At 46.7% G+C, this 22,505-nt stretch overlaps 1 protein-coding gene across 1 annotated transcript in view; it reads left to right on the top strand.

Moving 5' to 3' along the window:
• Positions 1-22,505, top strand: part of mllt10 (MLLT10 histone lysine methyltransferase DOT1L cofactor) — a 40,996-nt gene that overhangs the window by 12,921 nt on the left and 5,570 nt on the right. The window contains exons 8-16 of the mRNA XM_030769564.1: positions 3,717-3,812; positions 4,110-4,422; positions 6,544-7,212; positions 10,654-10,824; positions 13,326-13,333; positions 15,267-15,378; positions 17,339-17,411; positions 19,060-19,232; positions 21,111-21,302. Of these exons, the coding sequence (XP_030625424.1) occupies positions 3,717-3,812; positions 4,110-4,422; positions 6,544-7,212; positions 10,654-10,824; positions 13,326-13,333; positions 15,267-15,378; positions 17,339-17,411; positions 19,060-19,232; positions 21,111-21,302 (1,807 nt within the window). The remainder of the gene's footprint in view (positions 1-3,716; positions 3,813-4,109; positions 4,423-6,543; positions 7,213-10,653; positions 10,825-13,325; positions 13,334-15,266; positions 15,379-17,338; positions 17,412-19,059; positions 19,233-21,110; positions 21,303-22,505) is intronic.

Below are 22,505 nucleotides of genomic sequence, written 5' to 3'. Positions count from 1 at the left end.
ACACAGCTGTACCAAATGAAAGATGTACAGTTATCAACCCTGCTCACCTTCCATCTGATTGAATTAATCAACTGGTGTAGAGCACCATCGGTTATTCATAACTAATGGACATAGCACAGCTGAATGACGCATTCCAAAACTATATGTTTAAAAAGTAAGGTTGAACACTCTCTGTCAAGCCCCCCATCCCCCCCACCTACCCCCCCCACCTACCCCCCCCCCCGTCACCCTTTTGGTTTGCTATGATGGTTGATATTTATTTTTTTCATAGCTGTGGACAGAGTCCTCATAGTCTGGGATGTGTGAAAGAGCGTATCATGCATCTTCTCGTCGTCATTGATAACTTTTCTGCCTGTGTACCCAGCATCCCTCACTGGCCGTTTCTTTTTCGAAACGCTCTGATTCAGAGAGGCCATTTTAATCATCGATTGGTTGTCTGATTTGGTCTATTCATACCACCCCATTGTATTTCCCCATCGCGCTTTGATTTTTGAAGTATCTCCAAGGATTTGTCCTCTTGTTTTCTCATCATAAAATAGAAATGAGTTTGTGCTCTTTGCCTTGTCTAAAGCAAAATTACCCCCCTCTCTCTCTCTCTTTTTTTTTTTTTTTTTTTTTTAAATTAAACATATCTTTTCTTTCAGTATTTATTGTTCTTTGAGACAATCATTTTTATGTGATTCATTCCATCCAAGCATGCTCTTTTGTAATCAATTAAATATGTTTGATATCCTTTGTTAAGGCTCGCACTGATTCACAAAGGGACTCAGAATGTTATCTCTAAAGATACTGTAGAGAATTTTTAGCCATAGATTTATATTCATTCTTCAAAAACAGATATGCTGGTTTAACTGAACTAACAGTTTAAACATAAAACATAAAAAAAGAAACCCTGACAGTGGTCAGGGCTTTTTCCACTACAAAGACCTTAAAATAGCATCGCGTGATAGGAGCTGAGGGTGTTCTAGAAATGTCTGTTGCCCATTTGAATTTTTTTTTAAATGAGTTTGCATAGAGAAAATGATTTAGAAAAACAAAAACAAAACACACACACACAACCAAAAATTGTGCCGATAAGCAACTCAAAGACTTAATGAGCCGCCATCATAATTTAGGTTAAACAGAGATTAAACATCAGATTTGTGTTTGGTTGGAATTTCTCTTAAATTTTCCCTTGATATTATATTCCCTTGATTTATTTTTTTTTCCCCCTCACTTTCCGGAGAGCAGTTGACATGAGCAGTGGGGCGGGTGGAAGCTGTGCTCTGGAAAAAAATCCTTATTGTGGAGTGTTCTCCGCTCTACCCTGGCTATTGTTCCGCCGCCTGATTTGCATTAGCAAAGAGCCCATCCCCCCCCCCCCCCCCCCCCCCCCCCCCCTTACTCCACATTCCAGGGTCAAAGGTTGGGGGGCTCAGATGTATACCTAGCTAATTCCAAACCCTGGGGCCATGCAACAATGGAGGCTAAAAGCTTCTCAATTTGCAAGAAGTTCAGATGTGCTCGGAGAGCCAGCAGAAAGTGGCATTTGGGAGCAGAATGTGGTGTGAACTCTCTCTATCCACCCACCCTTTTTGCCCCCCCCCCCCCCCCCCCCACACACACACACACACACACCCACACACACACCCCCTCCAATCATATTGTCTTTGTTTGCAGATGGTTTGTTTCAGTGGTTGACTCTACGTTGAGGATTACACTGGCATGGGTTTTTGTTAGTTGTTGTTGTTGTTATTGCATTTTTTTGGATTGGAATGCTAATCCTCACCCCCTGTAGCTGCAGAAAGACTCAGCAAGTCTCTCTCTTGAGCTTGAAAGAAATTCCCCAAATTTTGCAAGCCTGCTCCCGGCGTTGATAAATCATTACAGTTACCTGTGTCTGGAGTGCTCTGTTTCACCTGACTTAAACGAAAAGATCTTTGTCCTCTCAAAGGCATTTTTCAAGATTGTCTAAGTAATTCACTGTTGTTTCACATTATGGAAGAAAAACTAGAAATCCCTCTCAAAATGAGTGGGTTTTTTTTTTTTTTTTTTTTTGTGCTTTCTCAAAATGGTCGGTCCAATATCCGAACAATGTTTTCACGAACAAATAACTACTATGCTCAGCTTCTCCGGCCATTCAGGTTTTTAGATAAACAAAGCGGTGTACTGCCACATGATCTCTCTCACACTAACAGTCTGTCCATCAACACGTACAGGAGGAATGTTAATTAGGATCAAGGGATCCCCGTCTTTCTTGCTTTGTCAAAGACTACATGCCTGTCAGAAGCTTCATTTAAATCATATCTGTTACCAACTCGATATGGAGAAGAGTTCTGCTCAGAATTCAGCTGGTTTTTTGAGAAGAGGGACTGGGTTTCATTCAAAAATAAAAGAATCATGAATGAGAAGCACTGTGTGGTACCAGTGTCTCGTGGGTTGCCATAACATGGCTCCTGGTTTATCTAGCTGGCAGCATAGGGAGAGATAACCCAGGGGAAAGGGGTTTGTTCAACAGGATCAGTAGGGTGACGACAGCCTGTGTGAAGCTCCCTGGCGGCCCTAGAGGCTCCAAGACTTGGGAATTACCATTATAGCCCTGCTGAAAAGCATTAAGTTCAGTTTCTTTTTTCTTTTCTTTTCTTTTTTTTTTTTTGTGGTCGCACTCATAATACATGAAGGTAGAAAAAGCAGCAATGCAAAAATTGCAAGAACTTCTGAACCTTAAATTCTTGAACCACAAATACAGTAAATCTGATTCTGAATGGAAATCTTTTGAATGGATCTTAAGTTGCCTATTGTGCTTATACATGTGTTTGTGCATGTGTGTGTGTGTATGTGTGAGTCTTTGTGTGTGTGTGTGTGTCTTTGTGTGTGCGTGTGTGTTTGTGCGTGTGTAATGATATACCTGTAATTTCACTTGGCTTATTTTAATTGACTGATTCTTTATCTTAAAGGAATCGCGTACACTTTTGATTTATTCCAAGGAAGCAAAAAGCTCGTTTTAATTTTCCTTGATAGGGTCTGCGAGGCTACTAGGAATTTTCCTAGCACTTGAACGGGGAAATAGTGTAAACTGTTAGCGTGTTATCAGTTCGAGCTGAATAATTGTCGATCCGAATGGAACGGTTGGGAAAAAAATGGATAGACGTTTGCATTGCGCTCCGGTAGGGAATGTGTAAATACACTCTCAGTATCTTTCAGGATCACTGCATATTTTCACAGCTCGACTCTTAAGATCAGAAACGGGAAGGTTGGAAGTGTTCGATTGGAGCGCAAGGTGTAAATTTGTTCTCACTCTCCCTTCTCGGGGTGAAAATGGAGCTGCATAGTGCCTGTCGCGAGCACAGGGTGTAAATTGAGTTGTAGTAGTCTGTGGTCAGGCCTGGAATCGGGTGAAATCTTTCGCAACCGGAAGCAAGAAAATAATTTCTCAGGGTTCGTTTAAAAGAACCTTTTCCGAATGGTCTGGTAGTACAGGTGATCATCTTTGGCAAAACAGAAAGCATGTAGAGTATTGACCTGTCAGTGCTAGTCTCTCGCTTATTGTTTCATTGATCTTTTTTTTTTTTATTCTGCCCCTCCCTGTAAATATCTTCAATTACGTAGTAACGGGGAGAAGGTCTCTGTTATGCTCTGTACTTTTGACATTTGCCTCCTTTGTGTGTGTTGTTCTGTTTTTTTTGTTTTTTTTCCATTAATATTTCTTGCTCCTTTTGTTTATTGTCCCGCCGCAGAAACATAAAGAAAGGGACCGACACAAACCAAAGCACAAAAAGTCTTTGGATCTCTCCCCCTCCCTTGTTCCAGCCCTGATGGTTACCTCAGAGAAGGTGAGTTCATCGGCCTGTCCCTTCCTTGGACCCCTTTTAGCGCATGCATGAATTAATCTGGCATGCAATCATTCTCCCTGTAACGGAACGTTATCATCGGAATCCTTGATGCCAAGCAATGGGGGGAGGGGGGAGCTCATAAAAAATTTGCGCGGGAGTTTCAATTCATCCTGATGTGGGCAGCTTAATCAAGGTGCACGTGGTCACCTTTTGACCTCTGCCCTTTTGTGTGTTTGCTTGTTTGTTTAGTTTTTTTTGTTTCGCTCCAACCGTTCCTTTATCTGTCACCACTCTCAGAGCTACAACAGCAGCAGTGGGGGGAGCGTCTCCTCCATAAGCTCCTCGCAGAAGAGGATGGATGACGGCGGTGGCCGTTTCACCAACGCCAACTTCCAGGAGGTGCCAAGCCACTCAGGAGGCAGTTCAAAGGACAGCTCCACGTCTGACAGCAAGGGGTCGGAGGGCAAGAGCAAAAAGTCGAGCAGTCACAGCTCCAGCTCCAGCTCCAGCTCGAGGGGGCGCAAGTCAACGCCCGGGAAACCCCACGGCCCGGTGGTCACCACGGCGACTTCCTCCACTGCCCCTTCTTCCACCAGTCCCTTTCAACAAAGTAAGAATTTTAGATGTCCTAATGCCAGAGGGCTCGGTTTTATATAACGCTGATAAAAACAATACTAATGGGTACACTGGATTGGCATCCACCTAACAAGATACCTCACTGCGTCACGCACAAGAGGCAGTGTTGGTACTAATGCAGTTTCCTCTAATTGAAAAGAACAGTTTAATGAATGAGTCAAGCAGGCGAACGCTGTGTTTTGATCATAAATTTCCTGTGTGTGACAGTTGTGCGAGTGTGTTGTGACAGCCTGGATGTAGTCCAGAGTTGTTAGCGTAGCGTGTGGCTGAGATAACGCTATCGTCTGGCTGGCCGGCTGACGCTGTAATCTGCCGCCCGGGCCCCGACAGCACAGCGGGCTGCTCGCGGGCGCCGGCTCCACCGCCGGCTCCACGGAGGTTAGCGTATGAGTGGGAGTCAGAGCAGAGCCGCGTTCCCTTACCCTGCGGTATCAGCCGTGGACGCCTGTGACGGAAGCATGGAAGCACAGGTCACGTCTGGAAAGTTGAGATCAATTATTGATGTTTTCAAGTTTAGGAATCTGGCTCCTTGTGTAGCTCCAGGGACATGAACTCTGCACTGCTGTCTTTTTTGGCAGGACAGCTCACTGCATTGGTCAAGTTGGTGGTCCAGACAGTGGAACTTGAAGATTGACTGTGGAATTAAAACAGCTGGCATCTGCATGATACAGTTTTGGCCAGAATCTCTATTCATTCTGCCTTGGATCTGTCTAATGTCTGGGGATACAATGGCTTGTTCTGTCAACAGGGTCTGCAATAACAGCGGGTTCTTTTATTGTTTGATAACGGCCCGACGGTAGTGAGAGAGGCCCACATTAATAAGGACTGTTTCCAACTTAATGTAAGGTGTGACTGAGAGATGAATAGTCTTATTGTTGTTGACACATTGGGTTTTCTCTAACGTGTGAACTTGTACCTTGGGGATGATCTTTGTTTCGAGTTATGGCTGGCTGCCTTTGACTTTCATGTAAAGGTGAGATTCCTGATTCCATCTCAAAGGTTCTGGATAAATACAAAACATTGTGCTTGCCTGGTGCCCTTGTTGAAACCGATGACAGTGATCACAGTGATAAACTGAGAATTTACTGACAGACTTTGAGAGAACAAAGGATGATTCCCTCTCCTCAGATCTCCTGTGTTTTCCAGCAACCTCGTTTTTCCTCGTTCTTCCTCTCTTCCTCACGCCCCCCCCCCCCCGCCCTTCTGTCTTGACCATGTCTGTTTAAGGGGCTGGGGTGCTCAGGGGATGACTGGTGTAGTTAAAACTGGGATACGAAGCCTCAACAGCCCCTAGCCACAGCTGTGAAAACATGCAAGGTAACCCCAGCATCGGCTAAAGGGTGAATGTTGAGGGTGGGAGGGGTGGGGGTACAGGGAAAGTCTGAATCTGGGTCAAGCTGCACTATCAGTCGTTCTTTTTACCTACATTGAGTAAAGGACCTGTCTCTGCGCTGATCTACCTCTTTTGGATTTGTCGATGGCCTGCTCTGATCATTCGATCAGCTAAAGATTCCCTAGCCGCCCCCCCCCCCCCTTTCACCTCTGTCATGGATTTTGATTTTGTGAGCCAGATATTTGATTTATATTTTTGATCAGGTAAGATTCCTTTTTATTGCCCCCCCCCTCCCCCACAATGATTTGGTTAACTGATCTTTTCAGCAGACAGATAGAGGGAGAATGAAAATGGAGGTTGTAACAGACAGCGCTGCCTGTTTGACTCTGGCTCCAGGCTTAGCATTGCTGTCACCGTGCTCTTACATGGTTGCGCCTATGATAATGGTTTCTGGGGAGGTGTAAAAGCCTTCGGATTACAACTTCCCAGCTCTGCGGTTAAGTAGTGGCGATGTGGAGCTGGGCGTCTCTTGGAAGTTGGAAGTTAAGCTTTCCAGCTGTTCCGTGGCTCTGTCTTTGAACTGTGCAGCTGTGAGGGGAAACTCACAGGGTCTGATGACCACCTGTCTTCACCCTGTCGGATTACCATATCGCTTAATGTGCTTAAGACGCTATGTTGTGCCATGCTTATTGACATGTAGTGTTTTAAAGAAAGAAAAAAAAAGAAGTTATTTAAGCCTAGTCCTCCCCTTCACTTTTTCAGGCCTTCTGCTGGGAGGTAGCAACAGTAGCAAGACGTCCTCCAGCAGCTCTGTTGTCCAGCCTACGTCAGACTTCCACACCTTCTCTGAGTCAAGCCTGCGGGGCGGAGACTCCTACACTCCTTCGTCTTTTGGTCGCTGCCTGGTCAAATCTGGAGGGGAGGGCGTGGCGTCGGAAGGCATGGTGTCCCTCAATACCTTTGGATCTTTGATGTCGTTACCCCAAAGTTCTTCCACGATGGCCGGCAAACATTACGAGAACTCCCACCCCACGGGAGAGCTGGGCAGCCTGACCTCGGCAGGGTACAAGAGGCCGCAGCCTTCCTCGTCCTCCTCGTCAGCGACGTCTTCCTCGTCCACCGGCGAAGACGGCGTGAAGGGGAAGAAGAGGCGGGGTAACTGGAGGAACCGGTACGGACCCTGCTTCACCACTCAGGAGAGCAAGACCCCGGAAGGGGCCGACCACGGTTCGGCCCTGCCATCTTCCACCTCTCCCTCACCTTCATCCATGAGTTCCATGACCTGCAGGGGGAATGCGGTCAGCAGCAGCAGCAGTGGAGGTGGAGGAGGTGGTGGTGGTGGAAGCAATATGGGGATCCAGAAGTCCCCTTCTCTCCTCAGGAATGGAAGCTTACAGGCTCTGACTGTTGCCTCCCCGTCTACTGGACCAGGTGAGCTGTAACTTCCTTTTCTCCCATGATCTTCCTGCTCTCTCTCACACACACACACACACTCACACACTCACACACTCACACTCACGCCACACGCCACACAACAATGTACCTGCATGTAGAGACTATGACAGACTCCTCTTTGATTGCTCATAGGTTATTAGGCTCACTTACTGAATTAGATAAGATGGATTAAGCTTAAGCATGGCGAGTGTCAGATTGGTTTTGTCTTATTCATGGAGAGGTCAAGATATGTCCAAATTTTTTTCATGCAAGTTGAAGCACTGCTGACCATCCATCTTTCTGCATCCATTGATGGAAAGGGGCTTGACAACCCACGATGCTGTTGTTTTGTTCATGTTTGAAGCTCATTAAACATTAAGTGGATGGAGGTGTTCCTTGAAGTGCTTCCTCATGTCTGCCTGATTGAGAGCCCTGTTTGCCCTGTTGAATCTCCATGGAAATGCACATTAACCTGTTGAGCCAAAGGGGGCTCAGGGGAAGGAGCCCATAACAGGCAATTAGTCCAAATTTTATTTGTTCCTCCCTGTCGGCCGCTTGGCTCAGAAACCAGGGCAAGACGGCCAGCTTCACTCAGCTGCTTAAGTTGGTGTTTAGAAATGCCCTGACCCCTACTGGCCTTCTTCATCACCCTGCTCAGGTTGGGCATAACACTACTGAATTCTTGTCACAAACCCCTTTTCTCTGTCCCATTCCATGTTGCGCGCTCTTTCTTTCTTTCTTTCTCTCTCTCTCTCTATCTCACACACACACACACACACACACACACACACACACACACACAGGGCCGCTTATTCGTGCACCCTCGCAAACGTATTAATACTAAGCCAAACTTAAGTGCTTTCACGGACACACTCGCCACACACACGCGCTCTCGTGCTTAAGAACCCTCTGTGCCTCTCCCTGTCTGGCGCTCTGTTGCTTGGCAACAGCCCTGATGTTCCGGAGTTCCCTTCTCGTCTGAATGAGGGAGCACCGCCATTCAGTTTCTCCTCCCCTGCCTGCCTAAACGACCTCGGATTCACTTCATCCTCGGGTCTCTGCCCTCCCCTCCCCATCCCCTCCCCTCCACAGCCCGAACCCCAACCCTCTCTCTTTCTCCATCTCTGTCTCTCTCACTCTCTCTCCCATCTCGTACTTTTGGGCCATATGGGCTTTTGTGTTTGTTTGGGAGCCCACCCCTCACCTGTTGCTGCCCTTTGGCTGGACTGTAAATATTTAGCCAGGGTTAATGCACAGCAGTAATGGAGTACTCAGTCTCATTTATCTCACCCTCCCAGAATGTCGCTTGTCACTTTTTTTTTTTTTCTTTTTTTTTTTCTTTTCTTTTTTTTTTTTTTTTTGACGAATGACGTTTTTATCAGGCAGAGAACTGCAGGAGCCATTATTAAAAGCAAACATTCATCTCGCTGAGTCCTGGCATAAGACTTTATAGGGTGCTATTCATAGTAGAAGAGACCGAGGAGGGAGAGAGAGAGAGAGAGAGAGACAGATTTAGGCTGGTAAAGTAATGTTTGTGTAATACACGGGGTGACTCTGGGGTGAGCTGGATGAGCGCCGCGTATGTTGCTCTCGCCCCCCCCCCCCCACCCCCACCCCCCCGGTACACATTTTAAACTGCAGATTTATTACATGGAGATGAAGCTGTGCAGCGATCCTGGCCGGTCGCGTAAACATTGCTCGCGAGAAACGCACGCGTTTGTTTTGCTCCAAGTCTCGGGCTTTCTTTAAACTCGACCGCTTTTCCTCGTCTGAGAACGATGACGTGTGACCCCTCGTCCTTCTTAATTTGTCAATAAACACCAACCGCGGGGTGGTTCTCCAAGTCCGCGCTGCTGTCATATGGCATGGATCAGTGTGTTCTCCTTTGCCCTTGTCTGTGTGTGTGTGTGTGTGTGTGGGTGTGGGTGTAATAGTAGGAATAGTTTGCTAGAGGAGTTTTCAGAGAATCCTTGTCAGACTCTGAGCCTTGGGATGACCCTCTCTCTGAACCTGCATAGATTTTTTTTTTTTTTTGTCTGTTGCACAAACAAGATGGCGGCGTGACTTGAAATGCTGGGTAATCTAATTTGAAATCCCCCCCCCCCCTTTTCTTTCTGCTGATTTGATAAGGGAGGTTTCAGGAGGAGATGTTAAGCCCCAATCAATATTGTTTGTTGCCCATCAGATAGCAAGAAAAGACAGAACCGTGTCCTTGCACGATTTTTTTTTTTCTCCTCTCTTCATCTCGACCATAATCAAAAGACTTATTGTTTGACCTTCTTTCTTGAAATGTTTGCCTATTAACAGGATTACCAGATTAACTCCATTGTCCGATTTATTTATTCGCTGATCTAATCATTAGCGTTGTATTTCATTATTGCATATTGTATCTTAAGCTACTGCCGCTCTCTTAAAGTCATTCGGTTGGACAAATTCCAAGCGGATTGCAGTTGTTACCTTGAATATTGAACGAAGCATTCCTCTCTAAATCGAGCGTTTTGGTTTCATTCTCTGCTGAAAATGATAACGGTGGTGGCTGGAGCCCGGACGTGGTGAATGCATTCACGTGGTACCTCTCAATGCCTAACAATGTGGCCTTGTTCCTGCAGTGAATGTGCTCTGCCGCAAGCCATTCATTATTTTGTGGGCCAAAGGGGCCTCGCTTGCTCCTCCAAGGGTCAGCAAGGGGCTTCTACAGGGTTCGTTTCGGTTTGGGGAGGGGATGGGGGGCAGGGGAAAAAAAAAAAGAGAGACAAAATAAAAATAAAATCAATAAAATAACATCAACAACAAACAGTGGGCCAGTAATGGGTGAATATGAATGTGGATGGGGCCTCCTTGTTTCACCTTCATCTGCCAGGCCTGCCTTTGCTCTTTGCTTCACAAGCCTTAAATGTTTCAACATAGGAACCAGTGAGTCATCAGGTTCGGCCTGTTTTTGTGCGTCATTGGTCCCACGCTGGTGCTGTGTGTTGATGTGTGTGTGTCTGTGTTGGTCTTGATGTTTGTTTGTGTTCATGTGTGTTTTGATTGTATGAGTGTGTGTGTGTGTGTGTGTGTGTGTGTGTGTGAGTGATCCTGTGCCCAGTGTCAGGACGAATCTAAGATGGCCAAAGCATGTGGCTGCGTAGTGCTGCTCCTTTGGGGCACAGGCACAAAGATAGGGAATCCAGACAGGCCCCAGCTGCAGTTCCCCCAACAACAAACTCGTTGTGTGCTCTGCCGACACATTTCTGATTACTTTAAATTTACTCGTACGTTGACTTGTTGCCTCAGACAATCCTGTAACTTGATATATCCAACCATTTAAAGCTTGTTAAATGAAGTGATGATGATAATGATGATATTTATATATAGCTCTAAACAGATTGACGATGCTGGTGTGTATCAATGGCGTTTCTCATTGTGTGCGTACGTGTGTGTGTGTTTTTTCTCCAGGGCCTTATTCTAGCAGCGATGTAGCAGGTTCGTTGCCAAGTACAGTGCTGGGCAGCGGCCTATCGGTGTCTGGCTCAGAGTTAGTGCCCCAGCAGTCTGGTGTCACGTCTCTGCCTGGCCTCACCTCACTGGCTCCTCCAGCTCCCTTCACTGCCACCGCTCCCTTCACCAGCACCTCCTCTACTCACGTGAGTACATCTGTCCTTCGACCGCCGCGCACAGCGCGAGAATATAAATGCACGCTCTGTTATCACCTTTATGTTTTTCCTCATGCGGTCTCTTTGTCTCTGTGTATTTAGTCAGTTTACAGTAACATAAAGAACAAGTCCCATGAACCTCCTGGCTCTTTCCATGCGTAATTCAACTGATTACCGCATACGGCGAAGACACATTGTATATGGTCTGTGGATGTTTTGGGGGGTTTTTTTCGCCTCCGGGCTATCGGCTATTTTTTTTTTTTTTTTCTAAAAACCTATATCTCCTGTGACCTCCTTGTGCTGTATTTCGTATAATATCATATGTGTCTTTTCAACATTGTCAGAATTTACGGGGGATTTTTTTATTTATTTATTTTTTTGTTAACCGCCTTTGACTCAAAAAAAACAGATTCTGTTTAGCAGGAACCTGCTTGAAGGTTCCGTTAATGTACCTCCCAGTTGTCAGCGGTGAGCGTTCTGAAAGGTAGACAGACTAAAGGCTCCGCATCTGCCTGAACCATCTGCATCACACCCCTGATGTCTTCTGGGTAAATCAAAAGCCGAGGACGCTCGTCTGAGTAATGGCAAAGCGGCTCACCATTTAAGCGCTAATGCATCCGGAACAAATATCCAGCCAAAAATGGACATTATGTAAAAACAATATAAGCCTCTTAAGTCACCCTCTAGGAGGCCTTCTGCCGGGCGAAGGAGTCATAATAATACTAATCTACCAAGGCTTTCACTGCACACACGTCTTCAGTGCCTAATTTCTCACAAAATTATTCAATTAAATTAAATTTGCTCGTCGCCTTTCTGCAGTGGGGTAATTTGCAGGGGAAATCGTAGTAATAAACGGCATTTGAATGCATTTTATGACACAAACAGTAATTATCGGCTTGAATGGTACTGATGCGAATTCTAGGTTGTGCTATTTAGGCATCAAACTAATTCACCATTTTTTTTTTTCTCTCTCTTTTTTTTTTTCTTCTTTTTTTTTTTCTCATTCAAATGAGTGTTTACAGTGTATTTGCTGCTTTCGTATGTAGTTACATGCTGGCACCTGCCATGCTATGCTTAGAGGGAAATAAGTAATGTGTTCGATGTCGTAAATAGTTCACGTCAGTTTCATCCTCATTTTCATCACAAGGCGGGTAACACTGGGAGACATTCTAGATGCTTAGAATTTGATTTTTAGAAATCCTTTCACTTTGTGGCAGCCTGAATGACGGTGATAGACCCTGTTTACAGACAGTATAGTTGAATAAACATAAAGGCGCGTTGGTTTTTGAGTGCAGTGTTAAGCGAGACCCGGTAAAAAGCCTGCAAGATTGCATTTATATATTTCTCTCACGTCCGTAATTATTTTACATTCAGTTCACGTATAATATACATTTCTGTGTTTACTTTATGTATTCAAGCCCTAATTTGCTGATATTACGTGGATAAAATCGTTTGCTATTGTAGCAGGTCACGTTGCAGATTGTGGGGTTTTTTTTTTTTTTTTAAAGCTCTCCATTATTTGGAATAAGCAGCACCGAACCTCTAGCCCTTAATGATCAACCAGTCAGTCCTTTTGCATGTGTAGCGGAGACAGAGCACCATCTCTCCTGCACTCTGCTCTCTCTCATCTTTGTCTCTACTTGAGCTGCTGTAGCAACCGTCTGTCTCCTGGCAACTAACCTTTGTTGAGGCAGGTGCTGCCCTCCCTGCATGCAGGGTGGCCTAACCATTAGGAGATGAAGTAGAGGGCACCGCTGGGGCTTACGCTACAGAGGCCTCAAGAGACACAGGCTCCCTGAACCATCACTAAAGCATTTCCATCATGTATCTTGCAGAAGATGATTATACCACTTTTACATGCACATGTCCGCACCCCACCCCCCCCCCCCCCCCCCCCCCACCCCTACGCCACCCTCCAAGCCCTCTCCCCCCAGGGAGGTGATTTTACTGGGCGAATATTTAATGTTAATAGGCTGTTGCTACCAAGCTTAGTTTAAAATTTCGAAATAGCGTGCTTTGTAGTGAACAGCTAAAGCAGTTTAAAAGTGTTGCATGTTCGTCGTCAGTGACGGCTGCCATTTTGTGGAGTTCTGCTCTCTTAAAGCGTGATATCTCTCTCTTCCTATCTAAACGGAAAGAAATGGTGGAACTCCAGCGTCAGAACAGTATAGAGCTGACCCTTGACCTCCGAGCGTATCCTTTCCAGCGTGCCTACCTCAGTCTCTCTGGGTATTAACAATGGCAGCCAGAATGCTGAGCTCTGTTTCTCTCTCTCTCTCTCTCTCTCCCTGCTCTCCCCCCCCCCCCCTTCTCGGGCCTGGCATTGAGCAGAGCAGTGTGATGCGATGAGATCTGACAGGCTCGACAGAGGGGCTGCTGCTTGGACGAGGGGTACCGTTCACACTCCAGTTCATCCCCTGCCCCTCCACGCACCCTCTGAAAGAGCCGCTCTCACAGGGAGGGGCACAGCTCTAGGGCCTAGAGTGGTAAGGGGCCAGGGGAATGTGAGGTATTGCTCAGATTGCCCCCCCCCCTTTCCACTTTCACACAAACAAGTGGGGGGGAGGAGTAGGGGGGGGCATATATGGATGAAGAGCATGTGCTTATGTTTCTGTGTGTCGGAGAAGGGGGCTCGCTCGAATGGGTTGGTTGTCATGGAGACGCGAACCACTAACATTTTTTAAAAGTTTCTCATTTTTTTCCCCCTTCGACATCTCACACACACACACACACACACACACACAGGGGAACAAAAGCAAGGCCTCTGCTGACTTATTGCAGCCCTTAAATGAGTTAAAGAACTCAGGACTGGGTGGCTTTTTCTGTGAGCGTGGCAGGAGAAAAATGAACAGGGCCTGAGCGTCTCTGACTCTTTGATTTTAGTCCCCCAACCCTTCCCCGTGCTGTGGCCCCATTACTCGACTGCTGTGTCAGAGCCTAACTCCCCAGGGACAGTGATGTCATTGGGAGGTCTAAGGGGATATATGAGAGAGAGGTTGTGTGTGTGTGTGTGTGTGTGTGTGTGTGTGTTACACTGAGAGTGTCTCCAAGACTGTTTATACTGGCTTACTTAAATACATACATGTAATAGAGTTAATCAGAATTGATGACAATTACTCACGGCTGTGCCGCCCTCAGGCTGAGTGAATGGAACAGGCCATCTAGTAAAAAAAGCAATAGGTCAGGTGACTGTAACTTCAGGCTACGGAAGGTGAACAGTCCAGTGGGTGGAGATTAGTTGGAGAAGAGCGAAGGGAGAAAGAGGAGTTTTCTCCACGTAAGCTCTCTCTTTTTCGGGCTCGTTCATCGTTGCCAGATGTGTGTTCATTCTGATTGTCTCCGCCGTAAAGGGTTACTGCAGGGCCAGACAGATAAAAACAGTTTAGTGCACACACACACACACACGTACACACACACACACACACGTACACACATGCACACGCAACAACAATGCTCCAGAAAGCAAGCGCGTGCCGCTGCACTCGAGAAAAATATTTCACTACGGCAGGTTACGCAATACATTTGGAATAGGATGGAATTGGTTTTGCTGTCTGTCGGACTCAGCCAGACATGTTTGGCCTTTGGCCCAGCAGAGACTCTGGGCAGTAGAGCAGAAAGTGAGAGGGAAGAATGGAATGAATGAAAGGGAGAGAGAGAGAGAGAGAGAGGAATGAAGGCAGTGGGAGGCAGGCAGAATGAAGGAGGAATATATAAAGAGAGGGAGGGGAACTCTGAATGCACAACCTTACTTCCATCTTTTCTTCCTTTTTTTTTTCTCTCTTTTTTTTTTGTAGCGTTGTGTCAGGTTTTGGAAGAAATGGACACCGTTCTGCTCCGCTTTTGCAAATGTAATAGCCGTAATAGCTCCGAAAGCCTTACTCACATTTCGCGTTGAACTACATTCAGCTGAATAGAATATATTTTTACAACACCTCTTCAATGTTTTTTTTTTTTTTTCCCACCCCACAGACCATATTCATTGCAGCGCACTGCAGTAGGTTGAATTTATTTTCCTTGGTGCGCCAGTTGTTCTACATCCGCCCTGATTTTAAAGTAGGCTGCTGCCATTTTGTTGGACATATGTTGTTGCCCATCCCCCCCACCCCCCACCCCACCCCCCCACCCCTTCTCCTTATTTGGGAAATGGTTTAATTGGATTAAATAATTAGCATCAGAAGCACATGGTTTGTGCATAGGGAAGAGCTGCTGAGCTGCTGACTGCTGTCAAGTGTCCTGTCAGTCCTCGCAGCTGACGGGGAAAATACAGTCGACGTGGTGGTTTATTAACTAGCTATTAACTAACCAGCAGAGAGTTGACCCCAGCCTTCTCTCCCAACTCATTTGCATTGAGTGCTTTTGACAATATTGTAATTTTTTTTTTTTCTGGTTTCTTCCCTTCCCCCGACCCCTCTGCAGTCGAACTCATTACCCGGACTCAATCTGGCTCCGTCCCATATGTTTGGAAACCGTCTGAATCCCAACTCGGCCATGGCGGCACTGATGGCTCAGTCTGAGAACTCGCCCGCAGGTGAGGGGTACACCACAGCTGTCGTCATGACTACACACACACACACCCACACACACACACACACACAGACAGACACACAGAGACTCATCTGGACTTGTATACAGATGTGTTAGCAAAAAAAAAAGGGCCAGTGTAACATAAGGCTGACAACTTCTCTCCTGGAGGAATAAAGTCGAACATTCTCGCCATCTCTATACATTTCTTTTTCCTCCCCTCTTTTTTTCTTTTTTTCTTTTTTTTTTTTAATCCTCTCCTGTCTGAATCTTTCTTCTTTTCACTTCTGCTCTGCTCTCCTGTGTCGGTGGAATTCGTGGTCATCTCCATCCTCCCCCACAACGAGACGGGGTGAGAGAGAAAGAGAGAGGAGAGAGAAGGAAAGGGAGTGAGAGAGAGAGAGAGAGAGAGAGAGAAAACCCAAATCCCCAGGCTAGAGAGTGTGCATACCTGTTAAATGAAGCATGTTACCACTCAAACATTTCATTAATCTGTACAATGACTATAGTGATGACACTGAAGGGGGGGAATACCCCGGGCACTGAAACCACATGCATGCTTTTTTGGTCAATCTCACCCTTCCCCTTTGCCCTCTATCCACTCAACACTTTTTCTGGGCCTGTTGAAAAACTCTGTGTGTGTGTGTGTGTGTTTGATCAGTGTGTTTGCAGTACTATAGATGAGTGCCTGTTTTAGGGGGATGGTATGGAGACCAGATTGGGGGTGGGGTGGGGTGGGGGGGGTGGCCTTTGAGAATTAATGAATCAGTCATGCCCTCTGCCTCAAAGGGAGGTCGGGGGTCATTTGACTAACAATGGGGAAGAGAAGGCTCCTCCTTAAAGAGACCTCGGCTCAGGTTGCAGGCTCCGTGCCTTCCACACAGCTCTGCCCTGAGCAGGCAGCCCTGTGTCTGCTCCCACAGCAGAGAGGAACAGGTTAACACACACAGCTTGGCTTACAGGAGTCAAACATTGATCAGTCACACAAAGCTGATAGATCAGGTGTGATTTCTCTTTGCGTGTGTGTGTGTTGTGAGAAGAGAGAGATTTTAGGTTCTGGCAGATGAGTCTCCTTCAGCCCTAAGTTTATGTTAATCTCCCCATAACCCCAAGTTTTAATTAACGAGATAGAAGTTAGGATGTTTTTCTAATTGGGTGGGTTTTTTGTTTTGTTTTGTTTGGGGTTTTTTTTGTTGTTAGGTTTTTTGCCCCTGAAGTTAAGGTTTGGCGAGAGGGAATTTAAAGTGCTTCTCGGTGGCTACAAACCCTTTCCTTAGCCTGGGGTCTGATATGTGTCGACCCTGGGGGGTAGAGGGACAATCCAGGGCTCGGAATTTCTTGGCGGCCTAGAGCCCTGAGTGGAACCAGCCTTCATTCTGGAAGTGGTGGGCTGGAAAGTGTTAAAATGAAAAAGGAAGACCGGGGGGGAGAAGAGGAGGAGTAGAGGGGGGGGGGGTGCGTTGAGGGGGAGAAAAATGGGATTGGCTGTGTGTGACTGGAGGGAGGCGGCGGGGTGGGCTGGGGGGCGGGGGGGGGGGGGGGGGGGGGGGGGTTGTCCTGGGTTTAGCCGCATATGTGCTTCATTACTTTCGCTGCAGAAAATGAAAAGAAGTGTCTGGCGTGGGGCCTGCGGGCAGGGCAGTGTGAGTCTCCGTGGGGAAGGGAGAGCAGGGGTGAGGAGAATAAAGGGGATGGAGGGAGCGGGGGGAGGGAAAGAGAGAGAGAGAGAGAGAGTGTGTGAGTGAGTGAGAGAGCAGGCGAGAGGCGACTGTGCGACACTCACAGGGGTGTCAGTGTGCAAGCTGAGCTGCCAGAGACAGCACTTAAGACCCAAGATGGATTTTGGTGAGAGGGTTCTGACGGGCCGCCGGACCACACCGGGCCAAGAAAACCCGCTCCTCCCGGGCTCCTCCAGGCCCATATCCGTACGGAGGCTCCTTATCGACCGCACTGTGTTTACCTTTCAGATCAGGAACTTGGAGACAGCGCTCTCGGCTTCCCCAGAAGAGGAGCCTCACCAAAGGCAAACCTCTCACCCCGGTAAGTCCTATTTACATTCCTATGTGGAGAGTGCAGTCTCCCCCCACCTCCACCACCGCAACCCCCCTCCCCCCCCTCCCCTCCACCACTACCACCAGCACCCCCAACCCCACCCCCCATGCCAGCACCGCTCTCGCTCACTGTCTGACCAGCAGGCATTTCTGCCACTCAGCTGTTTCCCATATGGCCATTACAAAGCAGTTTTGCAGTGTTTGATGTTCCGGAATGTCTCTCAGCGAAAACGGTTTTATTTTTCATTGTTTATCTCCTGGAAAATAGTTAGCATTTTTTTTTTCTTTTTTACTTTTTTTGGGGGGAGAGAGACTTGTCCAGTGAATCAAACACTGCAAGGGGTTTGTGTTGAAGCTGTCTTACAGCATGAATATTTTCGGTTTGTTTTATTATATTTTTAACAGTTGCTTGAAACTGAGTATTTATTGATGTGGTTATATGTGAAGTTGTTTATATATATATATATATGTTTATTTATTTGTTTGTTTGTTTGTTTTCTTATTTAGTCTAGTGTGATTCAAAATAATTCATTCCCAAAGAGAGCAATGTTACTGAGATGTGTATTGAGCAATGTTATTGAGCAAAGTTATTTTTAAAATGAATTTTCAAAAATATATGGTATACAGTATGTTGACAAATATTTTATAAAAGCATAATTCCATATTAATATTGGCACATGCAGTTCAAGTACAATGTGTATTTATGAAAAGTCAAATATATTTCTATGTAAGCCGCTGGGGTCATTCTCCTGTTAGCTCTCACCAGACCCCCTGAGCGTATGAAGTTCTCGCATGCATACGTATCGCAAGTTAGAACAGCAAGAATTCAAAAAAAAAAAAAAAAGCCTGCCCCCCCCCCCCTCCATTCTTCCACCTGAACCCTGAAGAATATCTTGCCATGTTTATCTTAGTGATCTGCAGTGGAGCGGCCATGCAGGTTATTGTGCTCCAGGCAGCGCCGGTGATAGGCGAGATTTATAGCCGCTCGGCGCCGTTCTCCGGCCCGGCTGTAATTACCCCCGAGATGGATTCACGTGTCTGCAGAGCCCTGATGGAGTGCCTGACACTGGACGCAATCATAATAACACAGATCTCAGGCTGTCTAAACAAGGGCGCGCTGAGATTTACTGTGGCAGATATCTGGACGGGCCCAGACACCTTAGCTAGGCACCTTTTTTCACCAGAGCGCTGGGAGCATTATAGCGCTGTTGTTACAGAGAAGCACGCAGGCCCTTTTCAGAGGAAGCCTAACTCGCGTATAAACCCAGGGACGACGGCTCTCTCGCTTTCACTAGTCTGTCCAATCACCCTGATAAACTGTCACCCTCTTAAGCAATAAATAAGTAGATGTTGGTCAGGCACACTCCCTCGTTATGTCTACATAATGTGTGCGTGGCACCTTTTATTAACAAGTGACAGTGCCAACCAGTGGAGCAGAATTTATGACCGTGTAGTAATTTATCTGTGAATCATTGACATTTTCTGTTGCAGCACAGCACATAATGTAGAGGATGATTTTTGAAAACGAGCCATGGCGTATCATCATCGGGTATTGATAAAACTGGCCCGGGCCCTCGTCCGTTCCACGCAAAGCCGACGCGTAGCTGATTGATGCCCCTTGTCTCGTGTGTTTACAGCTCCCCGCTAAGCGGCCTGCACATCCGGTACGACCCGTCTGGGCCTCTGGTGCCGGGGCTGGGCTCCGGCTCTGAGACACTGCCCCCAGTGGCCACCAGTATAGAGCAACTACTGGAAAGACAGTGGAACGAAGGTCAGCAGTTCCTGCTGCAGCAGGGCGCACAGGGTGATGGTAGGGGCCCCTTCCTTTTTCCTAAACACACACACACACACACACACACACGCTTACATACACGCACACACACACACTCATACACGCATACACATACATACATACACACACATACATACATACACAGACACATACATCACTGCAGTTTATTTCGGCACACAACTGCAGCCTAACTGTAGTATTTTTGAATGTAACAAGCAGGACAGAATTGTACAGATAGTTGGTGCGAACCATGTGTAAGTATGAGCAGACGCTCTCTGGTGAATTTTTGTGGCGAGGGTATTTAGGCTTTAACCTCTAATTTCACCATTCATTTGTGTGGTGCACATATTTACCAGTAATTGATGTGTGTTGCCTTGTGGAAATCAAAACTGGCACTTGATATTGAAAGTTCATTGAAACTGAAATATTTTCATTTGTGTAGAAGTAGATTTAACAAGAGGTTGGACAAAGTACATAATTATAAAACACAATTGTTCCGTCGTGATGTTCAGTGTAATTGGAAATGACACAAGTCTCCCTATATTACATCCTACTTATTCTATATTTATTTTATGGACTCCCGTTACATTTCCTGCAGAATACATTTACAGTATGATTAATATAGTCTATTGTCCTTGACTAAGCAGGTTAAAAAGGTCTAGAAAAAAATGATCATTTCCTGTTTTTTTTCCCCCTCTGTGTGGCCATGCTGCCAAACTCTCAGAACAATGGGCTTTTTACATGGAACCCGTGCCTCCATCGCTTTTTTTCAACCTCTTTTCTCATCTTCATATAATTATTCATTTCGTTATGAAACAGAAAAGCATTAGGCTAAATGTCAGTCAAACTCAAAGCCCATTTTAAGTCTGTAATTATACTCAGTCCCAAGGCTTATTTTAATAGCGGTTGAGCTCTTAATTAATTAATTTATTGCATTTACGACTGCAATTAAGAGCTTCATTACCTGTCAGCCTGTTTTTCTTCATTTCATTTCATTGATAAATAATTTGGAAAGCTCCTCACTGGTGTGTGTGTGTGTGTGTGTTGGACAATAGAAAAGCGAAGCTCCCAGTAGTTTTGAACCAAACTCGACAGGGCATGTTGCTGCTTTGTTGGTTTTCATAAGGAGCAGCTGCTGTCGTAATGAAGAGGATGCACTTCTGGTTACAGGGGAAGTGACACGCTGAAGTAGTTTGATCAGGAAGTGGCTGAGGGAATGCACCAGTGAGGTCACAAGCTTTGCCCCCTCGCTGGGCCCATGGCAGTCAGAGGAGGGGGGGGGGGGCGCAGGATACGCTGTCTGTTCGCCCTGCTTGTGGATTTCAGGGTGTGTTTTTTTGTGCCCTGGCTTTCCGCTCGATTTGAATCTGTACATGTATCAGACGCTGGATCTTGCGGCCTTTGTTTTTAAGCCTCCCAGCTTTACATAAAGATGTTTCCAATTTTTGATATCTTGATTTCATTTCACGTGCCTCCTTTCATGGTCTACACTCATACAAATCACTTGGTATTCATCAGTTAGAACTAAGGTAGAGCCAGACTTTTTTTGGCAGGAGATTTGGCTTTTTTTGGGTACCTGAAATCTGAGCGTGATTTCATGCCCGCTGTTTAGTCTGCCTTTTTGTTTTGTTGTTGTTTTAAAAAAAAAAAAAAAAATCTTGGTGAGTATCCTGCCTGTGGTAACCTGGTCTTGATTTTAAACCACTGAGTCTGGGTCTTAGTCACGAGGGCTTGAGTTTTGAAGGGTTTCGGCTTAGACGCCACAATGAAGTGATACGTCCCCGGAATACAGCCTTTTGAAACATTTCTGATAATTATGATTGAATCCACTCCCGTGCATGTTAATTAAAGTGTGTGTGTGTATGTGTGTGTGTGTGTGTGTGTGTGTGTCCTTAGTGCTGGGCATGCTGAAGTCTCTGCATCAGCTGCAGGTAGAGAACCGGCGGCTGGAGGAGCAGATCAGGACTCTGACCATGAAGAAGGAACGGCTGCAGCTGCTGAGTGCCCAGCTCTCAGTGCCTTTCACCCCTACCAGCACTGCAGCTACCACTGCCTCCTCACCTCTCTACCCTACCAACACACACACAGGTCAGCATCACACACACACACACTCACACGCTAACCACTGCCTCCTCACCTCTCTACCCTACCAACACACACACAGGTCAGCATCACACACACACCCCTAACACACACACACTCTCACGCTCTAACCACTGCCTCCTCACCTCTCTACCCTACCAACACACACACAGGTCAGCATCACACACACACCCCTAACACACACACACACACACACACTCACACGCTAACCACTGCCTCCTCACCTCTCTACCCTACCAACACACACACAGGTCAGCATCACACACACACCCCTAACACACACACACTCACACTCTAACCACTGCCTCCTCACCTCTCTACCCTACCAACACACACACAGGTCAGCATCACAGACACACCCCTAACACACACACACACGCACTCACACTCTAACCACTGCCTCCTCACCTCTCTACCCTACCAACACACACACAGGTCAGCATCACACACACACCCCTAACACACACACACTCACACTCTAACCACTGCCTCCTCACCTCTCTACCCTACCAACACACACACAGGTCAGCATCACACACACACCCCTAACACACACACACTCTCACGCTCTAACCACTGCCTCCTCACCTCTCTACCCTACCAACACACACACAGGTCAGCTTCACACACACGCACCCCTAACACACACACACACACACACTCACACGCTAACCACTGCCTCCTCACCTCTCTACCCTACCAACACACACACAGGTCAGCATCACACACACACCCCTAACACACTCACACGCTAACCACTGCCTCCTCACCTCTCTGCCCTACCAACACACACACAGGTCAGCTTCACACACACACCCCTAACACACACACACTCTCACGCTCTAACCACTGCCTCCTCACCTCTCTACCATACCAACACACACACAGGTCAGCATCACACACACACCCCTAACACACACACACACACCCACTCACACTCTAACCCCTGCCTCCTCACCTCTCTACCCTACCAACACACACACACAAGTCAGCTTCACACACACACCCCTAACACACACACACTCACACGCTAACCCCTGCCTCCTCACCTCTCTACCCTACCAACACACACACACAAGTCAGCTTCACACACACACCCCTAACAAACACACACACACACTCACACGCTAACCACTGCCTCCTCACCTCTCTACCCTACCAACACACACACAGGTCAGCATCACACAC

Source organism: Chanos chanos, chromosome 3, assembly GCF_902362185.1.
Source record: "Chanos chanos chromosome 3, fChaCha1.1, whole genome shotgun sequence".
Taxonomy (NCBI): domain Eukaryota; kingdom Metazoa; phylum Chordata; class Actinopteri; order Gonorynchiformes; family Chanidae; genus Chanos; species Chanos chanos.
This window is presented reverse-complemented; position numbering and strand designations above follow the sequence as displayed.